This window comes from Mesoplodon bidens, assembly GCF_964165515.1.
Source record: "Mesoplodon bidens genome assembly, chromosome: 6".
Taxonomy (NCBI): Eukaryota; Metazoa; Chordata; class Mammalia; order Artiodactyla; family Ziphiidae; genus Mesoplodon; species Mesoplodon bidens.
In genome coordinates, this window is record NC_138162.1 from 2172379 (window position 1) to 2184756 (window position 12378).

Sequence of the window (12378 nt, forward strand, 5' to 3'; positions counted from 1 at the left end):
CAGTCCCCACCTGGCTGGACGACACCAGAGGATCACACTGCATACAACAAATGCCACTATTTATTTTGATGTGTCTCCAAAAATCAAAATGTTTTCAAACAGAACTAAGATATAAAATACAGCATAAAATGAGATTCATAACTGTCTCCCCCATAAAGCAAAAAATTTTTCAGAAATCGTTGCGCCAATACCAATTGGTAGATCCTGTTTTCCTCTTCTGCCCGAGTAGGCATCAACCCCCAGGCCGAGCACTAGCCCACGCAGGGCCAGGGGAGGCGGGACTGGTGGCCACGACGCTACCTGGCCACCAGGGTCAATCTCAGTTTTTACAAACCAGGAAGGTCTTCCTAGCAGGGGGCCAAAGACGACCCGTACCCTGACAAAAACAGTGTCACGGAGCAACTGCGACCTGGCCAAGAGCGCCATTCACCAGGGCCAACGTGCTGGGGTAACGGGGAGCGGGGTGTGGATCAAGACGCCACCCTGCCCAGGTTGCAACACTGAGGACACCCCTTTGGTGTGGGAGCATCCCACTGACGGAAGTAGAAAAGCCCTCTGAACTTACAAATACTCAGGGAGTAGGGCCACTGGGGGAGGGATTGGGAGCGTCTTGGGTTGAGCCTCTGCAGGCGGGGACACAGGTGGGTGCTGGGAAGGTGCTAAGCGCACTAGTGGGTGAGAGCCGGCCTCCCCGCTGCCCTGGGAAGCTGGCCAGGGGCTTCGCTGGGGCGGGGTGGGGTTGCTCCCCACCTCACCCTGGCTCTGGCCTGGAAGGTAGACGTGGATTTGGGTTCAGGACTGGCCCCAGCAGCCCTGGGGAGGCCCTCAGGCTTGCACCCCTAGCTGAGCAAACCGGAGAAGGCGAGATCGGCTCCAAGGCAAGCCTTGCGAGAGGCCTCCAAGGAGGGCCTCGTTGAGTTCGGCCAGCCTCACCATGTTGGTGTGACCCTGACTCCCCGTGGGAGGCACAGAGGCATCGCTAGGAGGTGGACGAGCGGAGAACAGCAAGAAGCACTCACAGCCCCAGGAAGAGAGAAACAGTATAAGGCAATGTTAGGAAACTTGAAATACAGGCTCGAGATCCAATCGGTAAGGCATCACAAATCGTAAAAAGTAATTTGGGCTGCATTCAGCATAGCAAATAGACAATCTGAGCAAGCCGCAGCCTCGTGAAAATGGGGGGGGGTGGCCGCACGGCCTGGGGAGCCCCGCGGGGGAGATGAGTGTGGGCAGTGCCGGCCCGGCTCTGGCTGTGGCCCTGGGGCAGCTCAGCGTGAGGTAACTGGTCTGAGTGCCCTGCTCCGGCCGGGCCCTGCAGTGGCAGCTGCCCCCCACCGAGCTGGGCACGCAAGGGGGCGGGTCCCTGCGGGCTCCGGGCAGCCTCCCTGTGGGCCACTGTCCGCACCTTGAGTCACTACCGCTCCCAGGGCGTCGCCCCATAAAAACTGCACCAATCCAAGTCAAGCCCCTGATGAACGCCTTTCACTGTAGACGGCAGCCTTGGCTGCCTCTAACGCTGCCTTATGCTTTGGGTCTGGGGTTTCTCTATATGCTCTCGCTGTCCCTAGGAAGTATCACAACGCAGGGCAGAAACAACGGAGAAGGCACTGGTGCGAGTTTGAACCAGTGTGTTGATGTTGGGCTGGGCCACCCCAAACCATCGAGTAGTTTTAGCTAAAAACGTAAACTTTAAAAAAAATAAGAGGGAGACTGCTTTGAATGATACACAAATGTATCTGCTCACAGTACAGCTTGAAGGTCCCCCACCCCAAAAAAGAAACCAAAAAACAGGACTGAGAGGCCACAGCCAAGCAAGCTGCTCACTCCAAGAAGCCGCGGCCTGCCTTGGGGAGGGAGGCGCTGACCACGGGCCGGCCAGCTCTGCATGGTCAGATACCAGGTTGAGGGTCCAGAGCAGATTTAGCCATCAATTATCAGGTGTCCGCAAGTAAAGTTCTCAAAACATCTGTGCCTTTACCAAGGGAGGGGAGGGAAGAGGATACAGAAATGCTGGCAGTTATGTCGAATCCACCCTGAACCAGTCCTCGACGGCCACGGGTCCCAGCCAGGCGGGGAGGGGTCTGTTACCACTCTTTCTTCTTCTCGTCCATGGACACGCCCCCGGGGCCCAGGGCCACCACCAGGAGCAAGCCTCCGATCACCGACATGGTCTGGAAAAAGTCGTACTTGAGGAAGTCGTGCATGGGCTTGTAGACGGGAATGGTCCAGAAGGCGTTGAAGTACACGTTGATGGCAAAGAGCCACACGACGAGAGTCAAGGCGGCCAGCTTGGTTTTAAAGCCGACGGCCACCAGAATCATCAGAGCCGTGCCCACGATGTTCTGGAGGATCTGCACAGGTTGGAAGGTAAGCAATGGAAATAAACAGGCAGCTTCCAGCTGCCCGTGCCACTGCAGCCTGTGGGCCAGGCTGGAGTGACTCAGGGCGTGCCGAGAGCCGGCATGACAAGCAGGGAAGAAAATCATGTCTCCTGCGATGGGGGCAGCAGCAAAAGCAACACTTTGAATTGAGAAAGGTCTGGGGAAGGGTAGGAAGTCTCCGATGAACAGGCTGGGATTTACTGGGACCTGCTCCAGTTGGAGCCTGGTGGACCTGTCAGTCACAACCACAGTCCCCGGCGCTGCTTAGAACCAAACGCTTCCCCCTCCCCAGCACCAGGAGCCCCTCCTGGGGACCCCGCCCGGCCAGGGCCCCCCAGCTCTGTAAGCTACTGGGAGACAAGGACAAAGCCTTCGACTCTGCAGCCCCAACAAAAAGGACACGATAAAGGCAGGAGTATGAGGAAGGAAAGAGAAACAGGAGCCTGTGCCAGGAGCCTTCACCGACAGCCTGGACGGACCCTTCAGCGAGGTCAGGGAGATCCGGGCCTTAATTTGCTGGAAAGGCAGCTTCTTGGTGCACAAGAGCTTGACAGCGTTCTGTTTCCTTTAACAGGATCATCCCAACGGCCCCTCAGCTATGCTTAGTGCACAAGCCGGGCAGAGAGGGGGCAGCGCCCCTTCTAGAAGGACAGGGACCCGACCAGGAACACTTACCGAGAAGAAGCTGGCGTCAAAGTGAAGGAGGGTCATGAACATCAGGACCAGCAGGACACGGCCTCCAAGCTGCATGTACTGTTTGGGGGAGCTCTCGCGCACGGTGGGCACGCCCGCGAACATGCTCTTCCCTTCGGAACGGGACTCCGCCAGGAGAAGCAACAAGCCTCCTCCCAGGGCCAGGTTCCTGAGGAACGGACACGCCACGCTAGTCGCTCAGGCTCATCAGGCTCTGTGAGTGCCCGGCGGACCAGATCGGGAGACCCCGGCAGGAGCAGGGACTCCGGTGACACCCACGGACGGGGAAACCCCACACGACCGGAGACATGGATGCATCCGCGCCACCCTCAGGATGGCCTGGCCTGGGCACTCCTGCTGACCAGCTGGGTCCCTGGGAGCCAGTGCTTCACTTGGACCCTCATCGCCCTCATGAGATACGGGGTCGGGAGGGATGACCTCGTTCTCACCTCTGTCCTGGGGGCTCTGGGTGGGGAAGGAAAAGGCTTCACCGACGTCCGCTACAGATTCTGAGAAGCATGGTTTGGACCCAAAGAAACTTACTTCAACCAACAGTTACTGAGTTTAGAAACATGAGGAAAGTGCACTAAGTCACCAACCAGAAGGCACCTACCTCATCAGAAACTTCAAGTCCCATAAAATGCTGTAGGCAATCGTCTAAGGAGAACAGAGAAGAGAGAGAAACTTGAGTCTCAGCACTTTCAGACAGATCTGTATTTCTACAGAATTAACAGCATCAGACGTTTCTTCCAGTATAGGTGAGAACCTAAATACAAGAGGCACAAAACCCTTTCAGGACACCGACAGCCCCGAGCTCGGCGTCTCTCAGGGTGCAGTGGTGGCCCCGGATCTAACAAGCCCCTGCTTCCTCAGAGCGGGGCCCAGGACGTTCTGGAGAACATGGCGGCTCCGAGACACTGGTCTGGAGTAGATGCGTGTGACACATCTCACGTGAGTAGCTTCTTCTTTATGAAGTAAGATGCTAACAAGACAGTGTCCTGGCTGCAGCCGACCCCGTTGACTTGTCCCCTTGTCACAGGGAACTCAGGAAAGTGGCAAAAGGTGGATGCCTGGAGTTCGGCCCCTTCCCAGGGTGCTCGGCTGTCCGGCTCTCCTGAGTTTCCACAGCTTGCATGGAGGAAAATCCAGTAATTTCTCAGACGAGAAAAGGAGCTCCAGGCAGACACACAAGAGGGCTGAGAGGGGAGTGAGCCTGAGTCCTCACAAATGCCTTTTTGCCAGAAGCTCTGCTCTAACCAGAGCGAGAATGAGACCCCAGCCACGTGCCATTTACCTGCAGCGCGATGATGCCAAAGAGCCCGAAGCAGGCGTACTGCACGAGGTTCCTGCTCAGCACCAGGATGCAGCCGGCTGGAAGGGAGAAGGGCGAGGGTCAGGGGGCCGTGGCCACCTCACCTGGCCCCCTGGCGCAGCGGCAGCCCAACCGCCCGCCCTCAAGCAAAAAGCATCTTCTGGGAGGATTCATGGTAGGCACGGGCCACACACACGTGTCCACTGGCCTTTACTCATCAAAAACACTGGTCCGGAAAGTGGGTCCCTTGCTTACAGAGTCACTGTCCATCAGAAAGAAGCTCAACTGTGGAGCTTCAGGACAGGCTGGCAAGTGCAAGTCTCGTCCTTGCCCCCTAATGTGTGAGAGAGGGAGCGCTGCCGCCGGAAGACGGCCAGCAGGGGCGGAAGGCAGACCTGAGGCCGACGCAGCTGCACTGGTGTCTGATGATCCCCCTTCTCTGTTTACCTGTTGATCCTTTCCAGACACCCTGGGTTGGGGTGCCTCAGCTCCTCGCTGGCCCACCCAGGTGCCCCCATCTCCAGCACCTCCTACTCTGGGCACTGATCACAGGGCCTCAAAGCAACGCAGCCAGGACCAAACACAGAGCACCCCACCCCGCGCGCCGGCAGGCCCAGCTGCCAGGCCCAGGCTGCCGGCCTGGCGCGAGGAGCTGCGGATGCACAGGCCCCTGAGTGCCGGCGCCACTCACTCAGCTGTCCGAGCAGGTTGAGGAACACGAAGGAGGACGCCAGCAGGTAGCCGCAGCTCCAGGTGGTGTCGATGTAGTCCCGCTGCTCGCTCCACTGGAACCACATGCGGATGCCGTCCTCCAGGAAGGTGCTGATCAGGCAGAGGCGCGCCACGTGTGGCAGGTACTGCTTGGTGACTCGCAGGAACTGCGGGGCCGCGGAAAGCTGAGGGTCAGGGGCCCGGCGCCCGCTCCCAGCACCGCCCGGCGTGTCCCGGCGCGGGACCACCCAGGCCTCCGTCCCGGAGATGAAGGAGCCCGAAGGTGATGCCCTGGGCCCGTCCCCGACCTCCTCCGCCATCTCAGCTGACGTGTGTGTGGCAACTACAGTCGTCACGCGTGGGCCTGCCACAGGACACAGGGCGTGGGCCAGGCAGGCTCGCCCAGCGACAGACTGAACCGGCCCTCGGAGGCGACCCGTCGAGGGTGTCTCCGCTGCGGCACCACTGCCTCCGCGCCAGCTCGCTCTCCGTCGTGGGGCGTCCGGCGCCGAGGGCTGCGAGCAGCCTCCCCGCCCTCTCTGCCCACTAGCTGCCGTGAGCGGCCCCGCTCCGACCGCGACAGCCCGACACCTCCAGACACGGCCGCCTGCCCCCTGCCAGCCGCGCCACTTACGGCGCGTGATTAGGACACAAACAGGCAAGGCGAGACTGAGGTACAAATGTCATTCGGTGAACCGCACGCACTTTCTCTTACCAAGCATTCGAAGCTGAGGTACAAAGGGAAAGAAACCCTATGACACACGATAACACAGCAGGAACTCGGGAGAAAGATCGGGGACCCACCCACATGAGTGACATGTCAGGAGCCAGAGTCTAAAGGGCATCGCTGAGTCTCACTCCTCAAAGGGACAGTTGGATGAATGTCACAGCCCCTCTTAGGCCGATTAAACCTGTCGGCGGAATAAACAAAGGTGTATATTAGAGCGTTTCTTCGTTTTTGGTGTTTTGAAGAGCTGCTTACAAGTCCTAGGAAGCGCTAAAGCTGTCCAACGGGGTTAACGAGCCTCGGGCTGCTTAGCCCAGCCTTTAGTTCACAGCTCTGGCTCGGTCGGCACAGAGAAGCCTCTCCTCCTCCGGGGATCTGGGCCACAGCAGCCTGGCCTGGCTGGCCTGGGAGCGGAGGAGAGAGAGGTGACAAGCCAGGTGTCCACTCTCTTCCAGTCCTGGAGCTTGAGCCCCGAGGGGTCGCGTCTGCTCAGCCCCTGACCCCCCACGGAAGCGGTGCCACAGCCACAGTGAGGGAGAGACAGACGCGCAGACAGTCAAGCACGCAGATGCGGGCACAGAAGCACGGGCGGAGACTGGGGCTCAGGGTTCTCATCCTGGCTCTGATACCCACCAGCCAGCACACTGTGGACTGTGGACTGAGTTACTTTGGGGGGAGGACAGCTGGGTCCATGGTGGCGAAGATTCTTTCCAACTTTAATGAGCAGAGGAGAAAAGGAAAGGGAAAGGACCCTGTTTAAAAAAAAAAAAAATGAGGTCCCAGATACTCCTATATGAATTCTGGGGTCCACGCAGGGAAGAAACACATCAGATCAGGGGCTGCGGGGACAGCTGACACCACAGGCCCTCCCGTTTCTGCCTCATGGCCCGAATGATTTCGAAATGCCCAGCGACGGTGTAATCACCCAGCCCGTCGAGAGACAGAGCACCCGCTCAGCTCTGATGCCCTGGCCCTCGTGTCAAGGCCCAGCCCAGAAGCCCGGGCGACGACACAGGCCTCAGCTCGATGTGGAAACCGGGGAGAAGCCACGGCGAGGCCGGCAGAGCCCCACCGGACGGCTGTGCAGACTCGGACTCCCGGGCAGAGCCCAACTCGCCTCCGTGCGGCCCTGTGCCCCTGGGGGAGCGCGCCCACTGCGCCACAGCCCACGAGACGAGACGGAGGCAGTGTTTAAAGCCTCTGTGACGCGTCTTAATTTGAGTGTCTGGGTCGAGAGGATTAAAGAGCGGCCCAGAGAAGGTTCCCTTCAGACGTGTAATTCACTCCTCCCTCCGCGTGCAGACACACCAAGGAGACAGACGTCTCTCTGCTTTGGGAAAGCACGGCAGAAGTTCAGGCATCTGTGCTGTGAGCTAAGCACGAATCTGACTTTCAAAGTCATACGTGGCCTAGGTTTAGGGCTGACGATTTTGTAAGTCAGGCTGATCCGGAGCCTCTCTTAACCAGCCACCCGCTAACGAGCACCTGTTTGCACTGAACAGGAAAGAAAAAAACTAGGTGTGACATAACATGAGACCAGACCCAATTTTAATCTTATTGCCTACACACATCTTGGTCTCAACGTGTGGCCCCTGAACCCACATCACGCTGCTTTAGACAGTGTCCCCTCGGCACAGCAGAAGAGCCCCCGAAGCAGGCACCCAGAAGCCACCTGGCCGGTGCGTGTGCCAAGCTGGCCTCCCGCTCACACAAAGGGCCCGAAGGCTGGGGGCTGCCTGCTGCCCGCGCACCCGCGGGCCGGTCACCCATTCTCTCCACTGGGGTCGCTACACCTGACCTGGGACGTAACCCTGGGAATACGGCGATCATGTCCCACAAAGCACGGGAAAACCTACTTTCTCTTAGTATTCAGGACAAAAGGGACCCGAGGACAGCGGCCTGCAAGTCTTGTTTCATGGGAACTTGGAGGCGGAGGAACGAGGCAGTCAGACTTCCTCCATCACCGAGGACGGGGGCTGCCCTTCTCAAGGGCCAGCTCAAGCCTGCACATCCCAGAAGATTAGAACCAGCGGCCAGGTGACTTCCCCGCACATCAGGCTGAGTCAGGGCCGGTTCTGGAGCTCAGTGACTCACACGTGTGCGTCCGCCAAGACCCCCGGACCCCCAGTAAGTCTCCCTGAGCAGCGCTCTGTAGGGCCACGCAGCACCTCGAGGTCCAGGAGGAGATGTCAGCCGGCCCTGAGCTGGGGAGACGGCCTGGCTTTCTTTACTAAACACCCACGTGGGACAAAGCGCCTACCAATAGGAAGGCGGCTCCAGGCTGCACCTGACCTTCCGGGAGAAGCCTCACCAACCACAGCCCCCGCCCGCACGCCTCCACCCCACTGCCCAGAAGAGGTGGGGTGGCTTTCCTGAACCTCCTGTCTCAGATGGGCGAGCGAGGACGAGTGGGTCAGCCGGCTCCTCTCCGCCCTCTCCCCACTCCTGTTTGGCATAAGGCAGGAAGCCCTTGCTGGGGAGGGGGTGACAGAGCAAAGGAACAAGAGGAAAACACTCCGAAGCCACCCACCACTGTCACCAGAACCCTACCACACTGACGGTCATCCACGTACTGTTAATCCAGAGCCCTGAGACCTGGGGGCTATGTGTGCCCGGTTCAGTGTCCTGCCAAGGCCATCCTAGCTCTCCAGCAATTGACCAGAGGCCAAGGGGAGCTCCTGGGGGTGCGAGCTTCCAGGACTGGCTCTGTCCTGCCAGAAGACAGGTAAAAATACCAAAGGCCAGGGACCTCCCTGGTGGCGCAATGGTTAAGAATCCGCCTGCCAATGCAGGGGACACAGCTTCGATCCCTGGTCCAGGAGGATCCCACATGCCGCAGAAACACCGAGCCCGTGCGCCGCAACTACTGAGCCTGTGCTCTAGAGCCCGCGAGCCACAACTACTGAAGCCCGCGCACCTAGAGCCCGTGCTCCGCAACAAGAGAAGCCACTGCAATGAGAAGCCCGCGCACAGCAACGAAGAGTAGCCCCACCCTGCTCGCTGCAACTAGAGAAAGCCCACGCGCAGCAATGAAGACCCAATGCAGCCGAAAACAAGTAAATAAATAAATAAATTTATTTTAAAAAAATACCAAAGGCCACACTGGAGAGCAAGGCCTCATGCAGCTTATCTGTCACCTTGGTGATGAACCACCAGGCAGAACCCATTAAGCGCTAATACTCCTACTTACTGGTGCAAATGTGCTTGCAAGTTACAGTCTGCAGACTGGCAGCGAGCTCCAGCTGCAGGGCACGTGCATAATTTTGGTTTGCCGAGTTCATTAGCCTCTGGCTCCTTCAGACCAGTCTCAGATGGCTTCCGAATGCCCAGCTCCCGCAGAAAGCACTCTCAGCACTTCTCCAGCAGGAGGACACTGTCCCTGGTCATCCAGGGCAAGGAGCTTGATGCCAAAGAGGCAGCTCGGGCAGAGCCTGCCAGTGGGAAGTAACCAGACCGCTCACCCTGCGCTCGCGCCTCTGCAGACCTGAAGGGAAGGTCGCAGGACGGCCAAGCCACGCGTGGACTCAACATACTGACCCACCACGTGCTGCACAAGAGCACACAGACCTCCCTCTCCGCACCTAAAGATGGAAACGCTATGGCCAAGCTCCGGGATCCAGGGGCGGCAGAAGTAGTATATACGGAGGACCTGGCCCAGTGCGGGTGCATCGAAGGTTCGGGATTATTGTCATAACTCTCAGAGGACACTCGGCCCTTCTGAGGTCCTGTTCACGGCAGCCCAGACTTTCTGGCCAAATCCTGTCACTTCATTTTTGCTTTTGTTTTCTGAAGACAAGGTTAGAAGAGACAGATACGTCCTATTATATGATCAGTGACTTTGATGACACTTCCCCAGTCCCTTCAAATTAGATCATTTTCATCTTAACAGCCGGACTCACAGCACCTTTATCGTTTCAGTACTATGTGGGTAAATGTACAAACAACAGCGCCACCCCGGATTTTGTCCATAGGAAGCCATTGCTTAGGCTCTGCACCCCACTATCCGTCCATATCCTCCTCTCGCACCAAGCCTGCCGCCAGAAGAGGCTCCTAACTTTGGTCGTGACAGCGCTGAGCCCCGCCCTCCTGAGTCACGCACAGAGGGGTCCGCTGACAGCTGTCACCATCAAGGTGGGCTCTGGTGCTGAAAAGCTGACAGCAGGAGCCTGCACTGCCTGACAGACGCAGCCTTGGTCCACGCTGTTTCTCCGTTTTTTAGGCAGCGTGCCCTCTTATGATGCTAGTGCTTTGTGCGTTTCCCTTCATTTGTACCAGGAGAGGAACACCAGGCTTTAGAAGCACGTTGGGTGTGGTACTAGCCTCGAGGTCAGAGACTGGGTTTCTCCCAAAGCCATGGCCCCAGGCCAGTCCAGGAGCCTCAGCAGGCCTGGCCTCCCTTCCCATAGTAAACTGGTGCAAGCCAACCCTGTGTGCCCCTCAAGGGCCGTTTTGGGTCCAAGATTCTGCTTCTTTCATTGAAGGCAAACAAAATGGAGAAAAAGAAGGACTACGTAAAAAGAGTCTGGTGGGGTGTTTTTGTTTTTGTTTTTGTTTTGGCAGCAGGAGGGTTTATCATTTGACAGTTGGCAGCAACTTGACTGGAGACATTTTATCTAGATTCGGTTATGAAATTCACTTGCAAAACCAGGGTTTTTCCAGGCTGCAGAGTGAGTGTACGAGGCTCTCATGACTCCCTTGGCTAAAAGGAGCCATCTCCTTAGGTAGTTGCTACTTGGGGAAACAAAATTGGGTCACTAAGGTTACGGCAATGAAAACCCACAAACTAAGCAAGCCTACTTGGTTTCTGAGAGCTTTCGACATGAATTGTTTTTGAGAGGGATACAATTTTTGGATTGTGTCTGTAAACACAAAATCACGACCTTAGGAAAAACTGTTTCTTCAAGTTGCTATGTCTTATCCCCAAAATGGTTTTTAAAATATCAGCTCACAGGAAAGTAGCGCATAGGAGAACCCGACTGGGAGACCACACAAGAGAGGTATCATCCCTCAAGGGAAACAACAGGAAATCTTGTTCACCAATAACTGATAAGAAAGCGCACATGCATGCGCACGCACGCACGCACGCACACACACACACACACACACACACCTCCCAAGAAGCCCAGCCTCAGAGTGTGATGAATACCACCCCCATAAAAATAAAAAATTTAACCTCACTACTCTTAACTCTGGCAAAGCCACACACACATTAAGTGAACCAAAGAAAGAATGACACTTGGGCCAGACGTGGATCTTCCTGCAGAGATGGGGCTGTTCGTCTGCAGACATAACGGGATACTTTTAGAAGTAAAAGGTACACGACTGAATAATCACCACCATGTTCTCTGGACCAAGCCTGGTAGAAAGAGAGGGTGGAAGCTGTGTCCTTTCCCCTTTCCAGGATCTGGTTCTGTCCATCTAGTTTTTGAACACCTTTAATGGTGACTCCAAGGCCTGTTTCAAGGGCTTTCCTGTAGCTCGGAAGGCCACCTGTACACCCTTGGAAGGGGATAATCAGGAAGGTAGGCTTCCCCTCCTCCCAGGTTTGTGTACAGACAGATAGATATCCATTCATTTCAGTCTCAGGGCAGAGTCCAAACAGGGAAGGAAAACGCAGGGAAGGGTCAAAGGGACCCCAGGAACCCAACACATCTGTGGCTTTCTGCAGTGGGGTGCATACCAGGGCGCCCCCTTTCCTCTGGGAGGACCCCAGGCCTCCAGCCTGACCAACCCCCGTTCAGGATCAGCTCCCCAGCCCGCCCCCGAAGAGCGCCCAGTAAAAGGAAAAGCGTGCAGGGACCACCCAGCAGTGTAGAATGCAGAGGACGCGCCCCACGCACCCCGGGGCCTCGGGCCCCTTCTCAGGAGCCGGGGAGGCAGCCGCTGATACCCCTCGGCTTCTAGGATGGCCCGGGCCGGGCTGGGGAGGACGGGCCCACCGAGCTGGGCGCCGAAGCAGGGGCCCGGGAACACACCCAGAGCCCGGGTGGGGGGGCGGCGCAAGGGCAGGCTGGGCCCGAGGCCGGGTTTGGGGGTGCCCCCGGCCGGGACGGGCGGCGAGCCCAGGAGGGAGGGCCCTGGTTGGGGGAGGGGGCGCGATCCCTCGGGTGGGATCGGGAGTGAGGGCACGGCCCAGGCCTCGGGGCGGCCCTGCGGGCTGGGGGCCGGCTCTGGGGGCGGCCTGGGTCTCGGGGCCGGGCCCAGGGGCTGCAGGCGGGCCGGGCGGGGGCCCCGGGAGGAATCCAGGAGAGGGGGCCGAGGGGGGCCGGGGGAGGAGGCTCCGCGCGGGAGGCCCGGGGGAGGGGCCGGCCGAGCCCGCAGGCCGCACCTGGTCTGCGAAGTCCTCGGCCGTGCCCATCAGGTCGTTCTGGCCCATGGCGGCGGCGGCGGGAGGCTCGGCTAGCTCGCTCGCTCGCTCCCTCGGCGCTCGGCCCGTCGGCGCCCGCGCCCGCGCCCGCTGCGGCCTCCACAGGAAGTGCCGGCCGCCGGCCTTGCTTCTCGTACGCGGCTCCAGCGGCTGCCACGTAGGCCAAGCCTTAAAGGGGCCGCGCCGC

The 12378-nt window shown here is 58.4% G+C and overlaps 1 protein-coding gene across 1 annotated transcript; it reads right to left on the reverse strand.

Annotated features, from left to right (window-relative positions):
* Positions 1-42: 42 nt before the first annotated feature.
* SURF4 (surfeit 4) lies at positions 43-12346 on the reverse strand. The gene is made up of 6 exons (XM_081238380.1): positions 12153-12346; positions 5078-5264; positions 4369-4445; positions 3688-3731; positions 3057-3243; positions 43-2351 (listed from the first exon to the last, which is right to left on the reverse strand). Exons 1-6 carry the CDS (start codon positions 12198-12200, stop codon positions 2085-2087), a joined length of 810 nt encoding a protein of 269 aa, XP_081094506.1. The 5' UTR covers positions 12201-12346; the 3' UTR covers positions 43-2084.
* Between the last annotated feature and the right edge of the window lie 32 nt (positions 12347-12378).